The sequence below is a fragment of the Osmerus eperlanus genome, chromosome 9 (assembly GCF_963692335.1).
Source record: "Osmerus eperlanus chromosome 9, fOsmEpe2.1, whole genome shotgun sequence".
Taxonomy (NCBI): domain Eukaryota; kingdom Metazoa; phylum Chordata; class Actinopteri; order Osmeriformes; family Osmeridae; genus Osmerus; species Osmerus eperlanus.
The window spans coordinates 4,613,152-4,630,285 of NC_085026.1; the positions used below are offsets into that span (position 1 = coordinate 4,613,152).

Sequence of the window (17,134 nt, forward strand, 5' to 3'; positions counted from 1 at the left end):
ATATGTAAACATTCAACTCTTAACATGAAAGCAAATAGTTAAAGGCATCTGTATAAAAGACATCAGGTACTGTAAAACCCTGGCAGCTTAGCATGAGGTGAAGGCTTGAGAAGAAACACACAAAGCAAGAAGAACAGGAAAACTGGACCACCAAGCTTGAAATGGTCTAGAGAAATCTAATATATATATAAAAAATTAAACTTCAGAAAGGAGGTTGTTGACCCTGGCTCGACCTTTCACAGTATCGTACAGTGTTACCAGACTGTCCATCCATAGGTAGCTGTAGTTAAAGGTAAGGTATATCAATACATGAAATAATGAAAATGCTAAATACACAACCGAATAGAACAAAAAGAAGAAGTACTGCTTTCAGAACTGAGATGGTAGATATCTGCCCTCAGGACTGAGACGGGGACATGCGCTCCAGGCTGGCTCAGTCCCACTCGATGCCCAGCAGCTCACAGCTGATCTCCCAGAGTTTACGTGCCGTCTCCTCGCTCCTGCCCTGCGGAGCCACGAAGGCCGGGGCGCAGTCACTGCACCACAGAAGAAGAGGAATGGTAATTGCATTCCTGCTACTGTTGTTATTTGTATTATTAGTTACTATTGGTAGTACATTACTATTATTATTATTATTGGTAGTGGTAAAGAAGAATGATTTTTTTTACAGAAACTCAAGGATCGATGGGTGCTGAGCTGCAAATGGACCGATCTTTGTTAATAGACAAATCCTTTTTTTTTAAACATCATGTTGGATTTTTTTTGGACAGGGACAGAGGTAGACGGGAAAGGTAGAGGGGAGAGAGGGGGGAAGACATGCAGAAATGGCCCGAGCCAGAATCCAACCCTTGCCGCTGCCTGAGGGCTTTAGCTCATGCGTTACGTGCGCTGCCCGGTGAGCCCCCCGGTGCTCCCCGGTGACCCTGAGACGTACCTGAAGTGTTTTCCAGAGATGGAGTGCAGCTCCTCGGCCACGGCGCAGTAGATGGAGGACTGGGCTCCCTGACTCGGTGTCTTCAGGAACATGGAGAAGGCGGTGAACATTAAGGTCATGATGGTGGAGTGTCTGATCAGCTCCGAGCGCACAGACCCGGGGTGCACAGAGTTCACTGTGACGCTGGAGCCTGGGGAGGAGCACAGGAGGTTCAGTCTACCTTCACACCGTCATTACAGCTCAGGAGTAGAGCATTTGACTGCAGATGGTTACGCTACGTAAGGAGTTTAGATCTACTCTAGGTATAGTATAACCTTGAAAATGTAAGGGGTTTATATCTACTTTAGCTACAGTATAACCGTGATAATGTAAGGATGTTTACATTTACTATAGGTACAGTATAGCCTTGAAAATGTAACAGGTTCATATCTACTCTAGGCACAGTATAGCCAATGTATCTAGACACTGATGTACCTTTGAGCCTGCGTGCCAACTCCCTGGTAAACAGCACGTTGGCCAGCTTGCTCTGGCAGTAGGCAAGGCCGCTGTTGTAGCTGCCCTGGCTGAGCAGGTCGTGGAAGCGGATCCAGCCAAAGTTGTGGGCCAGAGAGGACACCACCACGATGCGGGCGGGAGCACTGCGCTTCAGCAGGCCAATCAAGAGGTACGTCAACAGGAAATGACCTGTCAGGACGGAGAGGAAGAGTTTTGTAAACGTGCTATGAGGTTCTTCCACGAGCATAGGTGTGGGTTTAGGGGCGGACATGTCAAGAGATTATTTGTACACCCCCACCGAGAACTACAGGCATATAGGGTGAAGAAAAATGTTTGTCTTCACTTATGTTCAAAGCAAACCTACGCCCTTGTCCTCACGCATGCTACAGCATTTGAAATCCTTCTGAATCCTCTGGAGGAGGATTCTCTGTCTTCACTGTGTCTCACCCAGGTGGTTGACTCCCAGCTGCATCTCAAAGCCATCTGTGGTCTTCATGTAGGGGCACATCATCACTCCAGCATTGTTGATGATGATGTGCAGCTGGTTCACCTCTGGACAAACATACGACCAATCCACACAAACATAAGGAGCACAGTAAAAACTCATCATTTGTGTTTTCCTGCCGTAAAACAACACTGGGCTGAAAGCGTCAGGTGTTGTCACTCGACGCACCGCTGAGGAACTTCTGTGCGAAGGCACGGATGGAGCAGGTGTCGGCCAGGTCCAGCTCCCGGACCTCCACGCGGGCGTCGCTGTAGATGGCTCGAATGTGTGCCGCTGCCTCCTCTCCCTTCTCCGCGTCCCGGCAGGCCATGATGACTCGAGCCCCTGCACGCAGGTACACACCCAGCACATAGGGGGCAGCAATTAATACTGACATACAGTGCCGGTCCTAGCACGTTCGGCGCCCTAGGCGAGATGTATCAACAGCACAGATACTGTGTCATTAGCCCCTGAAAAACAGTTCCACCCTTTCCCTCCTAAAGACCATGTGCACTGATATAGATCCATGCATGCATTATTAACTGTGGTACATAACTGTACTTTAAAACACACATTGAAAGTATGCCCACTAATTCATACTGGACCACATCAGTGAACAGGATAAATAGTGGGGTAGTACATGTATAGGTAACTATTGTGCCCTGGGCTGGAGTGTCACCTCGTATTGCCAGGTCGAGGGCAGTCTCCTTGCCAATGCCTGTGTTCGCTCCAGTTATCAACACTGTCTTCCCATCTAGTCGAGCCATGGACTGGCAGTATCCTCCAGCTGCATATTTTCTGGAAGACACGTTCATGTTCAATTCATGCAAACATCGATGCTCTCTTTTCTATAAAGCAAAAGTCAACATCTACAGAAAAAAAACCCACACTGAAACATCTCAGTAGGTCTACGTCAGCTTTCATTCTGTTGAAATCCATGTTCTTAGTTTGTTTCGTTTTTGTATTTAGTTTCCCGCCCCCACATGAGTGATTATGTCATATTGCATTGTAACAGTGTTCGCTGGTGTATTGGAACAACCTCGCGGTGGACTCATCCAAACAGAAGCCTATGATCACTTCTCTTGCATAGCACGACCGGCGCCTACCAATAGTTCAGCGAGACAGTGCATACAAATATAACTCCTCCCACGCTCACACCGCCTGATATGCATATTTGGAATGGTGATTATTGTGTCAGATGCGACATAAATTATGAAGAGATTGACCGAATCCTTTGAATTTAGCAGTCGAAGCCATGTATTGCCGCATACGTACCAAACGTAGGCTATACTCGCTACATAATATGACGCTGACATTATACAGTTATGTCATGTCCATCTCTCATTGAAGCATTCTTAGCCAGTTTAACACAATTCCCCATCATTTCCCATATGCAATAATAGAGGGATATGCTGATGGTACAAGAGCAGGATGCTGCCCTTCATTATTTTACTCACCTAATATGAGGTGCAAATAACACCATCAACAGTGTTACCACTCCAAGACCAGCGACAATTAATACAAGCACCATCATGACATAGATACGTTAACGGAGCGTCTTCACCCTGAGACCACCTCTCTCGGATCTGGGCTGTCGGCAGATCAGCTGATGTCAAATCGAAGCTACAGAGCTGTCTGAGATCGCGGGTAGGCTATACCTCCGTGGAACCATGGGATTGTAGTTTTTCATAAAATCGATGGAAATAACTTGCAGCATGCACACCTCTAAGGTAGAATTTGAAACTGATAGCCTAGTTTACCACAATAAGATATATAGGCTACGTGAATAGAATTCCCGTTTAATTTAAAGGTTATTGTGCATATGCATGCCCATTTTGCAATGAGCATGCATACATACAAAACATTTTTCTACGGATGCACGAGAAACAGAAATAAACGATTTATTTCTCTTTCTAAGATTATTTTTGTTTTTATAATTTTCTAAATCGTTTATTAAAAACCTACATATACCAAAATGCACCTGTAAGAGCTGTCTTTGCATTGCCTGTACAAAATTAGATCCCTTTCCACTAATAAATAGACTACATGTTATTGTGTACGCAATATTTTATTGGAAATTGGATTAATTGAACAATATACATGGAACAGATATATTAGTTGTAGAAATGTAGGCTATGCATGCCGTTTAGTTCATTGAATTACAGGCAGTCTGCAAACTGACTTCATCACGAGGACCTGGAATATGCGGAAAGAGTCTCGAGGATCTTGTTAGGGATTTATACACAACAGCGGAGAGTCTACCTTTCACTCAAGATAACAGTGTTCTTGTGTCAATAAAAAAGCTTTTAGTTGAAGACACAACATGTCTTCGGAAGAATTTGAAAAGTTACAGGAGATATACAAATCCCTCTACGATGAGATGAAACTGATGCCGGAGAGAGTCCTGAAAAGCAGCGGAGGTATAATGGCACAGCTTTGGCAGCCAGCTATTATCAAAAAGCCTATAGCTATCAAGCAAATACAATAAAGTTTGAAACCTGTTAAGAACAAGCTTTGCTATTCAACTTTACATAAATTGTTCTCTATACGTGTATATGTTTTCCAAATTAGCAGCTTTCATTTGGTGAAAGCTGCTCCTTGTCATTGTCAATAGCCTATCTTAAACCAAGCTGTGTTTATTGTGTTTTTATCTTAAACAATATTTGATGTTTTACTTGGCATGATATATGGTATCTGATGTTATATAAACCTAATAATTGTTGTGGCGTTTCAGAGGAGAAGAAGCGGTTGGTGCGAAGATTTGATGAAAGGTTTGGAGAGGCTGAGGAAGTGGTGAGTTTATCCAAAACTGCTGTTCGAGATGGTTTCAAGTGTTTCGGATTTCATTTGTTCTTCACATTAAATCGTTCTCTTAACATAGCCTACCTTAGTGGTAAAGTCAGCTTTGCAGTTTGTAAATATCAACCATTATCGATTTCCTCTATCATCTTCATCTTTTGGGGGATTCCAAGTCTTAATTAGGGGGTCAAACACCCCCAAACCTGCTAGTATGTAGAACTGAGATCATGAATCATAATTCTGCGTATTTAATAAGCAGTGTCTCTTTCAGACACCAGAGGGCAATATATGGCCACTTGTACTACTAGCATTCCACAGACTAGTTTCTTCTAGCCTTTCGTTCAAGTTGTCCTTCTGTAATAAGTAGCCTACAGGTACATAGTAATTATTGGTCCTTATCCTCTCAATTGTTTCCTAACAGTCTAACCTAAATCCTGCAATGCTCTAAACCTTATTTTCTCCATAAATAATCCCAAACCTTTTGTGAACGAGCATTCCTATAGTATATAATAAATAATATGCATTAATAGTCCTCTAAAACCAATATAAAATTGGTTTAAAATGCTTATTATGTTAATGTACTGTGGTGTGACGTGTGATTCAAGACACTTCACTTTATTAATGATCCCAAAATCTAAATTACAAGCAGTAAGCATTTGGACATGGATGTGGGAGTTGATTCTTTTTCTGTGTGAATTTCCAGCTTCAAGGAATGGAGCAAGAGTTGGCGGGGGCTCCCTCGACCTACCGGAACGCCATGACCACCAAGTTACGGCTGTACCGCCGGGACCTGGGGAAGCTGCAGCGCGAGATGAAGACCCCGGAGTCTGGCTTTGGCGTCCCCGCCCGCCCGAAGGAAGGCGGATATGGCGTCTACTCTTCTCAGAACGAGCATAGCGTGAGTCTGGACTGCCGATCAACTGATTCCTTCAGGATTCCAAAAAGTTTGAATTTGATGGAAAACCGGCATTGGTTGAACCGTTGCCCCTGTTGTAACTGATCGTGTTGTCTTCTTTCCCGCCTTTTTAGACGCAGCTGCAGTCACAGCGGACTTTGTTGCTCCAGGGAACAGAGTATCTTAACAACGCCACGCAGAGCATCGAGCGCAGCCAGCGCATTGCCGCGGAGACGGACCAGATCGGCACGGACATCATCGAGGAGCTGGGCGAGCAGAGAGAGCAGCTGGATCGCACCAGAGACAGGGTGAGGGAGGGCTGTATGGATCGATCCCTCACACCAGACAGGGTCAATAGAGGAGGGAGGGGAAGTGTGAAGGGAGGGATAGAGGGATGGGGGAATGAATGGTTGGATCGCACAACACACAGGGTGAGTCGGGGAGGAAGGGAGGTGGGAAGGAGGGAAGTAGGGATGGATCATGTAAGGCCAGAGACACTTGTGTTTGTCCCCGGCTGTGAAACAGTTCGATTAGATGTCAGGGAGATTGACTCATTAATATAGAAATGTGCAAGTACGTTACCTGTAACCTCGAGCGCTAAACAGTCAATGGCATGAATCTCGGACATAGGTGAGAATCGAAGGCTTGCTCAGGGCACCGACCTTAAAGTATGCATATTTACTAATCAGCCGTTTATCTCTACTATGGATATGGACTTGACCACCAATGCAAACTGACCCCCAGAGGCTAAAGTATTACTTCGGAGCGAGGAAAGCCCTACTGAAAGTGACTCAGAGGCCTTAAGTCAAAACCTACTTCGAAAGTGTATGTCTATAATCAGTATTAGCCGTATCAACCCAACTAGCTTAAGGTTTTCACCATATTAGTGTGTTATATACGTACAAGGAGAACCAGTAACTTTAAATGCACAATGATAGTTTATGATCTAAATACTAAGATAATCAATACAATAATAATGCAACATAATCAAATACAAACATACCTTCGGAGCAATCATTTACGAAGGTAATCACAATGAAACTAGGCGGCTAACGCACCGGAGCTCGTATAGTAAACACAACTCAAAGTGATTGGTAGAGCTTCGCCATATATACACCCAAACATACGAAAATAGGGACACCAGCCACATGAAAGAAAGATTGTGTAACGCATACAAATTCAAATTGGACCATCACCGGTTTACTCAAGGCTGCAGTAGACCAAGTGTGATGCCTTCCCCCTTCCTCTTCAACTGTTGAGACCACCTCTCCAGAGGTGTGTGCTAGAAAGTGTGATTGTCATTTTACCATGACAGTCCCTTTTGTGCCAATCAACGACTGTCCCAGACGAGTGTCTGAGTGACCAGTGACAAAGGGGCTTTATCATTCAGGTCTCTGCCAACACAGCCCTACAATCACATCACACCAGTAGTAGTAGAGAGATTGATCATCAGATCAGATCATTTCCTTGATCCATCAGATTGATGGATCAAGGAAATCACCCAAATCCTTTTTCTTCATGTACTGAACTGTGGTCCCGTCTCTCCCAGCTGGTGCACACTGGAGAGAACCTGAGCCGCAGCCGCAAAATCCTACGGGCCATGTCTCGACGGTGAGTGGCAGTTCTCCACTTCCTGTTCTCGACTGCCCTTTGCGTGTCTGACCGTTTCCTGTCCCTGTCCGTACCCGCAGGCTGATGACCAACAAGCTCCTGCTCTCCGTCATCATCCTCATGGAGCTGGCCATCTTGGGAGCTGTGGTCTACCTGAAGTTCTTCAGAAAGTAGCGCAGGGTCAAGTCAGTAGGCTCCCACTCTGCTTCTCAACTCCCTTTCCTCATCTCCTCCTCACGGGACCTCCTCAAAGACTAGAGGGTTCATCTCTAGGGGTTTATTCTTGCACATACACTTCATCATCTCCCTTAATATTTCCCTGAACCAAACTCCACTTAGGTCTTATGTTCGACCTGCCATTCATGAGGACTCAACATTTTCATGTCAAGGGAGACCAACAAGAGTATAAGAAGAGGGATCATCTGGGTTCCTAACTGAGGCCTCAACATCCAGATTCCTAGCTGGGTTCTCAACATCTGGGGTCCAAGCTGGGTTCTCTCAAGTTTAGCTCATCCTGTTTCCTAGCCAATGAGATCCTAACCCACAACGCCCAACCCAAATCCCTGGAGATGGAGATACCTGCTTTGTTTTGCACTGTGACTGTGAACTGACTCAAGTTGCCAAACCCCTTCCAGTCACATGCCCTGTGAGGATGACTGAGGGGTGTTTAGAGATCACATGAAGTGACACAGCAGAATTTGTTTGTGTCCCAGATCCGAGTACTGGTCCTTACCTGTAAGTCCACGATTCTTTCACCAGAAAACAGAGGGGGGTGCTGGACAGGAGTGATCATCGCTATTGGTGTGTGAAATGAGTTCTGAATTCCAAACACACCAATGTGAGTAATGATGAATTCTGAGTTCAAAACACACTCACAGTGAATACATGAATGTGTTGCTCACTTTGACAAACATGCTGCAGCCTGTTTCTGAAGAGCCTGTGACGTGAAGGAAAAAGAGACAGTTAAATAAATATAGGATGTTTTTTAATTGGAATTTTGTGGTTGTTAGCTCCTCCATCACATCCATGCCCAGTCTTAAAGGTTAGAGGAGGGGGATAGTGAGGGCTGTAACTCCTAACTACAGCAGCAGCACTGGGACCTGAATACTGCCAGTCTGCTGCCACTGAGAGGTACAGCTTGTTCAGGAAACCGATACTGGTAATGGTTACAAACGCATAATTTGCGATATTAAGTGAATGTCTTTTTATGAATGCTGTCACTTATCATACGTTACACTATATAATATATGATTTCTAAACATGGACAAAGTTGTGATTGATAAAAATGTGTTTATATTTTCATAACGCTGTGAATTTCTGTATTAAAGCGAAGTCGTAACATGATTCCGATGGCGATTTTCTCCGGATGGTTGATGTCATAGGGGCAAGCAAATAAAACATCCGGTGTGCACCTGCAATCACAGAGCAGGTACAAGGCCAAGTCCTTCCAGACGGGCACAAACAGATAAGACTGTTTACTGTGGAGTAGACGGCACCCGATACCACGAAACAAACTTGCACAGGTGATAAATACTATTATTATTACTGGCTTCATTCTTATCATATGCTGGCAACCAAGCTGCACAGTGTGTCTAGTTCTCAGGGGTGTGGCACTGTGTGCCACATAAACAACCAGAGTAGTCCAAACTGGTTTGAGATGTGTTGTCAGGGGAGAACTTCCACAACATGTTGCTATGTGAGCCACTGCTGGATGTCAATAAGTGTTGCACAACACCTAACAAAGGAACATACTATTGGAGTTGTGTATCACTAAAATAGTATTTATTATTTCTGAGTCATTCAGTGGTCACAAAGGTGTCACAATGTATCAACACAAAATACAATTCAATTGGGAAATAAGTAATTCTGTCAGTATTTCAAATACACTAATTGCACTTGTCAATTTCCCCCAAAAAAACTAAAACGTTTTCTAGCCAATTCAATCGGACTAATATAAAACCACACATTTATATATTACATAAATTGCAGAATGGTGATCAAAAGGTTGCAGGTCCAAATCCTCCCTGAATGTCGCTTTGGATAAAAAAAATTCTGCTAAATGAAAACATATTATAAATTACTAACAACAATACAAAACCTAATTCTAAGCTAAATATGTGAAACCATGCAGGTCCAAGTGTGAGTGAGTGCCTCTACCTGGAGTTGCCCTGTCTCAGACATGTGGAGCTGGGTCTCTGTCTACTGAGGGACATGCTAGTACAGAAACAACATCTCAACTGACACACACAGCCACACTTGACACCAGTGTCGTTATTACAAAGTTATTATATTCCCAGAGTCATGGGCATGTACTTAATATGCAGGCCTGTTATTACACACAAGTTAGTGGTGTCAAGTGCCACCACTCTTGGCAGGGTAGAGTACTAGGTAGAATATGTGTGTGTATATATATCACATTTAAAATGTCTATATTTATAGCCTGTTCCACAACGTAGTTACAAATTAAGTACAGGCTCAATGACTAACATTGTCTATTAATGAAACTTATTTAAATACTATAGAACACTAATAGGGTAATGCAGTGAACATACAGGTACACCTTTTAAACGTAGAGCTACAGTATGGGAAACAACATAATTTAGTTGATTACAGTATATTAAAAATATTAGCAATATCATAGCATTTCAATGACAAAGATACAAGCTTTTTATGGCAGCCAGGACTACAGATAAGATGAAGTCTGTTCACTTCATCCTAACGAAGCTCCTCACAGTTTCTCTGTCAGAAGAGTCACAACGGTGGCGTGTCATCTGAACACGAGAACTCTACAGTACATCAACAGAGGAAATATCAATCCAAACTACAGTTCCATTCTGTCTGTGCAGTCTTTAAATATTCAGGAATGGCCAGTGGTCGATTCAATAAAAAAAAGAAGAAAGAAGTCCTTGGTGAATCAGCGGTTTCAGAGGCGCAACTGCTCCGTGTCCTCCTTCCCTGATCGAATCTCCCGGAAGGGGAGGGGAGCTCCCTCTCTTGTCTGCCCCAGAGACGACGCGATTACGTCCACCGCCAGCCCGGCCGTTGCCTCCACCTGCTCACGGCTGGCAGCCAGGACAGGGTTCACCTCCACCAGGTCCATCACAGACAACAACCCTGCCACAGAAACACTGTTAGTCAACTCCTACAAATGGAACTCCTGCCAACGCCTCTACATACAACTCTGTTATTCAACTCCACTATGTGTGGAATGTGAACCTGGTGCAAATCTGGTCGGCGTGCCATGACTCATGTGTGGATACCTGTGTTATGGATTTCCTCTGTGATGTAGAGGCCTTCTCTGTAGGTCAGCCCTCCGTTCACAGGTGTCCCAGTGGCGGGGGCCAGGGAGGGGTCGAACGCGTCGATGTCAAAGCTCAGGTGGATCGGCCGCTGTTTCCTGTTCCAAGACAACGTGGGCTCAAGTTCAGTGACGTTCACGTCTCTCTAAGGCTCATGTCTCGGGGGGGGGGGGGGGTGTATCAGGGGATGTGTTTGAAGGATTTGATTACCTCGTCAAAAGGTGGTCCAGAGTCTCCTCCATGACCCTCTGGATGCCAATCCTGTCGATGTCTTTCATGGTGAAGTACTGGATGCCCAGGTTCTTGAGGATGAGGCTGAGGGGAAATGGAGAACAGTGTCAGAACTGTCAAGAAAATGTCATCTAATCCGATTCAGCGAAGGAAAGCATATATGGGTATGGCTCATAACCACATAGCTCAGTGGTAGAGGATATGAGGGAAGAGCAAAAGGAAAAGAACAGCTCAGATATATAGCATTGGACTGCAGATCAAGACGTCTCAAAGTTCAAATCCTCCCTGTACGTCACTTTGGATAAAACATCATTACCGGTTTCATGTGTAACTAAATTATACATATTGCTGTGTCCTATAACAGAAGGGTATTTTCTGTGTTACTAAGTAGTCCGTGTTGTGATGACTTACTGCTCGCCGGGATCAACATCTCGCAGACCAATGTAGACCAGATCTCTGGCTGCCAGGAATGGCTTCATCCAAGAGAACCCTGGGAGCTGCGGCATCTACGGGGGGAACACACAAACTAGGGTGAGGGTCTAGAGGGTGGAACGAGAGCACTGCAGAACTATCTCTATCAGATCTGTGGTTCTCAAACTGGGGAGTGAGATCCCAAGAGAGGCTTGGAAGAAAAGATATCCATATTGGCTAGAAAGGTTTTTCTATTTTCAAAGGGAGCCCCCGGCCGAAAACGTCTGAGTGGGCCACTGATGTCGGCACATCTTCGCGATCGTTACTCTTACCTTGTCCTGCAGTTCTTTGAGCAGGAAAGCCACAGACTGGCCGTGGAGGTTCCCAGAGGGTGAGGTAGTGGGTGTGTTGACGTCAGCGTGGGCGTCCACCCAGATCAGGCAAAGGTCCGGACGTTGCTGGGCGTGGCCCGCCACGGACCCAATAGCCAGGCTGTGGGGGAGACCAGTCGTCAACAAGATCGTCCAACACGTTAGATGTTTTGAGGAAATTACTTCTTCCCAGAGTCTACCAGAGCCGGTAGCCAGAGTCTCTGAGAATGTGTGTGTGTGTGTGTATGTGTGTGTGTGTACCTGTGGTCGCCTCCTAGCATGACACACGTGTGACCTCCGGCGACTGCGCTGCTCACAGCGCTCGACAGCAGTTTGTTGGCTCTGCCCACGGTGCGGGGGAAAGGCACGTGCATGAAGGGCTCGTCATTCTCCAGGTTCTGGAAACTCAGGTCCCCAAAGTCATGAACAGGGTAATCTGAGGTCAAAGTAAAACTGGGTGTTATTCTGACAGAGAATTTTGCGCATCGAGTCATATTTTCATTGCATTTCAGACCTCCCCGTTGTAGGGCCCCCTAGTAATCCTCCACCCTAACTGACCAGCCTCTCTTCCTGACAGCCTGATTGATGAGGCTGAGTCATTCAATGCTTTTGAAACTGCAGCCGCACTGACGGGGCATTTTCCATGTGGCCCCTTTCCAAACTGGGGCTACTACTGTTGCACGCTGGACCCACCAGCCATACTAATGGTAAACACAGAGGAATTTCTATGGAAAATCGGGGTACATGCCACCGGTATGGGCATCCAAAGAGCTATCATGCTGCAGTAAACAAGTGAGATGATATACTGTGTGTGGGTGTTAGGTGGGCAGTATTACCCTTGATGGGGGTTTAGTATTACTCTGCTGAGCTAAGGGGGTTTAATGTGGTTTAAGTATTTTACCATCCTGAGACATCACTACAGGAATAGCTCTGCTGTCCCCTTCTAACCCACTCATGTGCAATCTACTAATCAATTCAAAGCTCTTTATATACAGTCATTCAAAGCTTTTTAGAATGGAGAAACCAAGTACAGTACTGTTTAAGAATCCAAATGGTACTGCAAACTACCATAGCCTACTTTACATTTCCAGTCTGTCATGGTTTTGATAAAAAAAACTATATTTTTAAGACTTCATACATTTGGAATGAAGACCGTCAACGAATTGTGCTCTGCTCGCGAAATCTGGTAATACATGTTATCCATGCGTCCTTGCCTTGCCAAAGCGATGGAAAAAATGTCTACTCAGTGGTATTTATGGTTTTTGTAATCTGGTGCCATTTTGTGACAAAGTTCCCGGCCTCAGTATGGCCAAACGGAATATATCATATAGTTTACTGGTACAGCCAAATATTATAATCTTATGTAAATGTATTAAAGTTGAGACCAGACCCACCTCACACAGACAGATAATCCCCATTTTTGACGATTTATTTTTTGCCGGTCATCTCCGTGGATTTGACTGTGTATAGCTACTTGCTCTTGGCCGAGGCATTTGGCGCTACTCAGCTTGGAACATTTTGTTCTCACTGTGGTGGAACCCTTTATCCTTACACCATCAACTTCATAAATCCATATTCCGCTAATGTGTCTATAGTGAACATTTAATAATTTAGTGCTGAGATGTTATGCGTATTGCGTGTCAAAAGTAGCCTATGTTGGCCCAGAACCGACAACCTATAAAGTATCAGTCTAAAGATAGTAGGCTTTCTCGTGTTACAGGAATTGTTGCGCACAATCAATTCAGAGGTCTTTACCGGTGTGGTAAATCGGTGTACAGTTACTTAAAATGACTTGCACATTCCAGAACACACATTAGGAGCTATGGCTTAACATTTCTATAACACATTTTGCCGTCCTTATCTCTCCCACAAGCCTTATACACATTGAAGCCCGAATTATAAATGTAAGCCGTAATAATGTTTAGCTACGCCAAATTAGCTTTGACTAACCCACACGGCCCTTTTCTTAATCGTTTATGCTATATTTCATCATTTCCGTAATCAACGTGGTGATCGAATAGGTCCACTAGCCTATAAGTCCCGTCAAAACTATTTTTTTCAAATCATTTGACATCATGTTTGTTTTCCTTTTTAAGAGAAAGTACATGCGGCTGAACTCGTCCCAAACTTCGTTACATAATCAAACAAAGCAATATGGTTCAAGGTCTTTCAAACTCCGGATGCGGCTAGGACACGGGACAATGTGAGGAGGAGAGGCCTAGGCTATGCGTCAGCGGGGTGCATGACTCAAGAATGACCATTCAACTGTAGCGCGGATTTTGCCCATCCCGCAGCTCGCGCCCACATGAGGCTCGAATGGCTCGATTAGCCTAAATAAAAAAAACGAACTTTAGATGTTGTTGTTCGCATGCAGAATAAGACAACGTCCCCGAGCCCATGAAGGTTGCTGTAAATGCCAATAGGTAGTAGACCGAAGTTTGCAGTTAAGTAGTAAAGGGGATCAGCGGACTGCCAGCACACACCAGAAAACCTGTTGCCGACACATTACATCAGCAAGTGTCTTTAGGCTGTTTCATACCATCCCTGTCACGTAGCCTACCTAAATTTGAAAGCCTCTCGATCAGACCCGCATCTCTGATGGCTTTTGGACCATGCTCCACTCCTCGTCTTTTCTGTAAAATAAAAAACGTTTTTTTTTTTTAACACCGATGGCTAAAGAACATATGGAAATCATTTGAATACAGTTAGACAGTCGGACATTAGAATTGTGTTATCTTCCATACCTGTCCTTTAGAAAAGGGGGCACCGACAACGGCCACCGATTGTGCCCGGCTCTGACAGTTGTTGGTGAGTTGTGTTCTGAGAAGACGGAACAGTGGTCCTCTCAACGCCATTTTTGAAAATGTACAGTACAAACGAAACAAAAAGAGCAAATTCGAAAACCGATCAAGACTTCAAGCCTTACAGAAGTTTTACTCAACGCCGCTCTGTTCACAATGCTATGACAGTGTTGCTTGGAGGCTGGTCTTATGTCCTGTGTGTCTCATTCATATTCATGAGTTGATGAACCGCACAGACATTAGCCAGAATTTTTCCATAAGCTACGTCACCCCCAAGATACCAAAATCATGTAAAACACTAGTAAACTCCAAATTCACAACAGGCTTGTGCCTATCATTGACAATATAGATTATTTTAGATGTTGGATTTAAAACTAACGTGGTTAATATACAGCATGCTACATTCCCGCTATAAGGGTACGTGCGTCAAACTCAAATTCAATACCACACCTTCGCATTAGCCAATGAGAAACGTCAGACTGAGGGGTTCGTTCTAGGGGCGTGTCCTATGAAACTGCAATGAGCTTCACACATGAATTCGGTCTCTCAATTTGCCCTGTGCGGAAATTTCCACCAACACAGCAAGATACTTGATAAACATGTTTTCATGTGAGTGGTGTTTACATAGAGTCCCCGTCCTCATCTAAATAGGCTACCTAGACTGGCACTGCTGACGTAGCCTACGAAATACGATTTTACATATTGTTGGATTCGGTCTTGTTTAATGTGATCTAAATGGCTTTTGTATATCCTGAAATTGGTATTATAAAATAATTGTCCTTTTTTATTATGTGGGCATGGGCGGAAATCCCGGGGGGGTACACGACCCCCCCAATCCTGGGAAAAATATGATTTGTCCCCCCCAATAAATCACTGTAAACATAACTATGTAATTTCAACAACATTGATAATATGCAATGAAAGATCTTTGCTGATTATGGACACAATGGCGCTTTTTGAAGTTTAAAAAGATTTCGAACCCCGCCCTACGTCCCACAATGGTTTGATCCACAGCCCCAGCCCTCAGCAGTGATGCAGGTGCGTGTGTGAAAATCGGACGGTATCTGTTTGTGTAGTTGGTGGCTGATGTCCAGTAAGTAGTTGTAATATCTGACAAGGTGACTTGAGTGTCTACCATTTGAAATGCACGTGGCTAACGTGAAATTAATCCAGTTAATCGCACCATAGCGATTTCACTATGTTGGCAGGGTTCACACACACTAAACTAGCTGCATTTGCATAGCTAGCAAACAAACCGATAGAGAAAACATTAGCTAGCACTATTCCATTTGGCGTCGTCAAAAGATGGAAACTTTGCTATCGTCAATTTAATCCAAGATCAGCACGGATATTGTCGTTCTTATAAATCCATTTGCCATGCTTAGCGATACTGAACAGAACTATACTATATTCTACCATTGTCATAATTATCTTAAATGGTCTCGTTGCAAAAGCTAAATCGTCTCTAGGGACTTTGAAGCACCTGTGTGCCGATCTGGAGTAAACTGGCTATAACAAAGATGATGGCAAATACCACACAAACGGAATTGGGGCTCGCTAGCTGCATATTCAGCTATTCTGGGAAGCCAGCCAAATATAAAACCAAAACATGAATTATATTAAAATGACAAAAGGTTGCAGTTTGCGTTGTGTAAAGGGTGAACTCATACAGCTGTCAATCCAGCTGTCAATGCAATCCGTTTCACCTTTCCTAACTGACTGTCTAGCTACCTGGTAGATCGAAGCCTATTCTAGAAGAATGGTAATAAATGATAAAAGCCCATCTCCTACTGTAAATAACCTGTACATTGTGTGTGCGGCCAGCATGGTAGAAAAATTGCAGAAAAAAGAAAGACGGACATCAGAGCATTTCAGGACACCAAAACGCAAAGAAAGAACCCTAGTGGCCTAATTTCAAAGACTAGTTGATAAAATGTTCATAACAATGATGTGAAATGTGCTAAAATAAGTTTGTTGAGTCTCTTGTTTGGAAACATGACGGGTTCTCTTCTTTAGACTTGTAAAATAGGGACATAATTAGACAATGCCATGGATAACCCCACTCTCTACTTAAACTGGTGACTGAACCAAGATTAATTTGAGGCAATGGTATTGTTGTTGTGATTAATTGTGTAGTATTGGGTACTGGTAGTTAGGAGGATGGCAAACATCTTATTTCTTTTCTAGGAGACAGACTGTGAGTCAGTGAGGGTGGTGAAAGGGAAAGAGCCAGGGAGAGACTTCAGATGATAGTGTCACAGCCATGGCAGAACCGGGGATCAACCTTTTTGCCAGCAGCACCAGTATAGGAGACAGTGGCACAGCACTGTCTAGTCACCTCAGTGGTGGCACAGAACCATATCAGCCACACCCACAATTTATAGAACCGCAGACTCTTGCCAACAAAGTGTTGACATTTCAAGAGAAATGGTTTTGCGATTTCCCCCGACTTTATGATGGTTCAATTTAGATTATTTTAGATGAGACTGCACCATGCCCATTGTAATTACATAAACTGCACCCATACAGTGTACAGTACATACTGGCCTTTCTTGGTATTGCTGGTTGTAAATACTGTACATCTGCATTCATACTTGACTGATAAGAAACACTACTATAACTACATTTGAACAAGTTGAGACAACCCTTCAGTTACTAACTATAAATGATCCAGGAATATTAATTATGGTTCCTCAATATACATTTAACATATTACAATGTAGGCTGTGTTACAGCAGTCATTTTGGTGTCCCCCTCAGAAATTGCTCTTGAGAAAGTGTCATATAATTGTCCCCCCCAAAGT

General features: G+C 44.0%; 3 protein-coding genes across 4 annotated transcripts; 1 reads left to right on the plus strand and 2 right to left on the minus strand.

Annotated features, from left to right (window-relative positions):
• Positions 1 to 26: 26 nt before the first annotated feature.
• On the minus strand, positions 27 to 3,529 carry rdh12 (retinol dehydrogenase 12). Of its 2 annotated transcripts, none has more exons than XM_062469590.1 (7): positions 3,371 to 3,529; positions 2,593 to 2,711; positions 2,103 to 2,258; positions 1,877 to 1,981; positions 1,409 to 1,618; positions 935 to 1,124; positions 27 to 536 (listed from the first exon to the last, which is right to left on the minus strand). In XM_062469590.1, exons 1-7 carry the CDS (start codon positions 3,445 to 3,447, stop codon positions 434 to 436), a joined length of 960 nt encoding a protein of 319 aa, XP_062325574.1. In that variant the 5' UTR covers positions 3,448 to 3,529; the 3' UTR covers positions 27 to 433. The 2 variants fall into 2 exon arrangements, with proteins under 2 accessions (XP_062325574.1, XP_062325575.1); XM_062469591.1 differs by lacking the exon at positions 3,371 to 3,529 and adding an exon at positions 2,826 to 2,927.
• A 561-nt stretch (positions 3,530 to 4,090) lies between these two features.
• Positions 4,091 to 8,562, plus strand: vti1b (vesicle transport through interaction with t-SNAREs 1B). Its single transcript, XM_062469592.1, has 6 exons — positions 4,091 to 4,333; positions 4,648 to 4,706; positions 5,416 to 5,610; positions 5,742 to 5,915; positions 7,157 to 7,218; positions 7,299 to 8,562. Exons 1-6 carry the CDS (start codon positions 4,237 to 4,239, stop codon positions 7,390 to 7,392), a joined length of 681 nt encoding a protein of 226 aa, XP_062325576.1. The 5' UTR covers positions 4,091 to 4,236; the 3' UTR covers positions 7,393 to 8,562.
• A 416-nt stretch (positions 8,563 to 8,978) lies between these two features.
• On the minus strand, positions 8,979 to 14,633 carry arg2 (arginase 2). Its single transcript, XM_062469223.1, has 8 exons — positions 14,275 to 14,633; positions 14,091 to 14,163; positions 11,792 to 11,966; positions 11,492 to 11,651; positions 11,160 to 11,254; positions 10,728 to 10,832; positions 10,479 to 10,615; positions 8,979 to 10,332 (listed from the first exon to the last, which is right to left on the minus strand). The coding sequence occupies exons 1-8, from the start codon at positions 14,383 to 14,385 to the stop codon at positions 10,142 to 10,144; spliced, it is 1,047 nt and encodes a 348-aa protein (XP_062325207.1). The 5' UTR covers positions 14,386 to 14,633; the 3' UTR covers positions 8,979 to 10,141.
• Between the last annotated feature and the right edge of the window lie 2,501 nt (positions 14,634 to 17,134).

Excerpts from the sequence above, each read along its gene's own strand:
- rdh12 (XM_062469590.1), bottom strand. The coding sequence starts at position 3,447 with ATGATGGTGCTTGTATTAATTGTCGCTGGTCTTGGAGTGGTAACACTG. Across the intron at positions 2,259-2,592 it reads CCTCGACCTGGCAATACGAG|GGGCTCGAGTCATCATGGCC; the intron begins GTGACACTCCAG and ends ACCTGCGTGCAG. Across the intron at positions 1,125-1,408 it reads GTTGGCACGCAGGCTCAAAG|GCTCCAGCGTCACAGTGAAC; the intron begins GTACATCAGTGT and ends GCTCCTCCCCAG.
- vti1b (XM_062469592.1), top strand. The coding sequence starts at position 4,237 with ATGTCTTCGGAAGAATTTGAAAAGTTACAGGAGATATACAAATCCCTC. Across the intron at positions 4,707-5,415 it reads TTGGAGAGGCTGAGGAAGTG|CTTCAAGGAATGGAGCAAGA; the intron begins GTGAGTTTATCC and ends GTGAATTTCCAG. Across the intron at positions 5,916-7,156 it reads TGGATCGCACCAGAGACAGG|CTGGTGCACACTGGAGAGAA; the intron begins GTGAGGGAGGGC and ends CGTCTCTCCCAG.
- arg2 (XM_062469223.1), bottom strand. The coding sequence starts at position 14,385 with ATGGCGTTGAGAGGACCACTGTTCCGTCTTCTCAGAACACAACTCACC. Across the intron at positions 11,967-14,090 it reads CGAGAGGCTTTCAAATTTAG|ATTACCCTGTTCATGACTTT; the intron begins GTAGGCTACGTG and ends CTTTGACCTCAG. Across the intron at positions 10,333-10,478 it reads AGAGGAAATCCATAACACAG|GGTTGTTGTCTGTGATGGAC; the intron begins GTATCCACACAT and ends TTTCTGTGGCAG.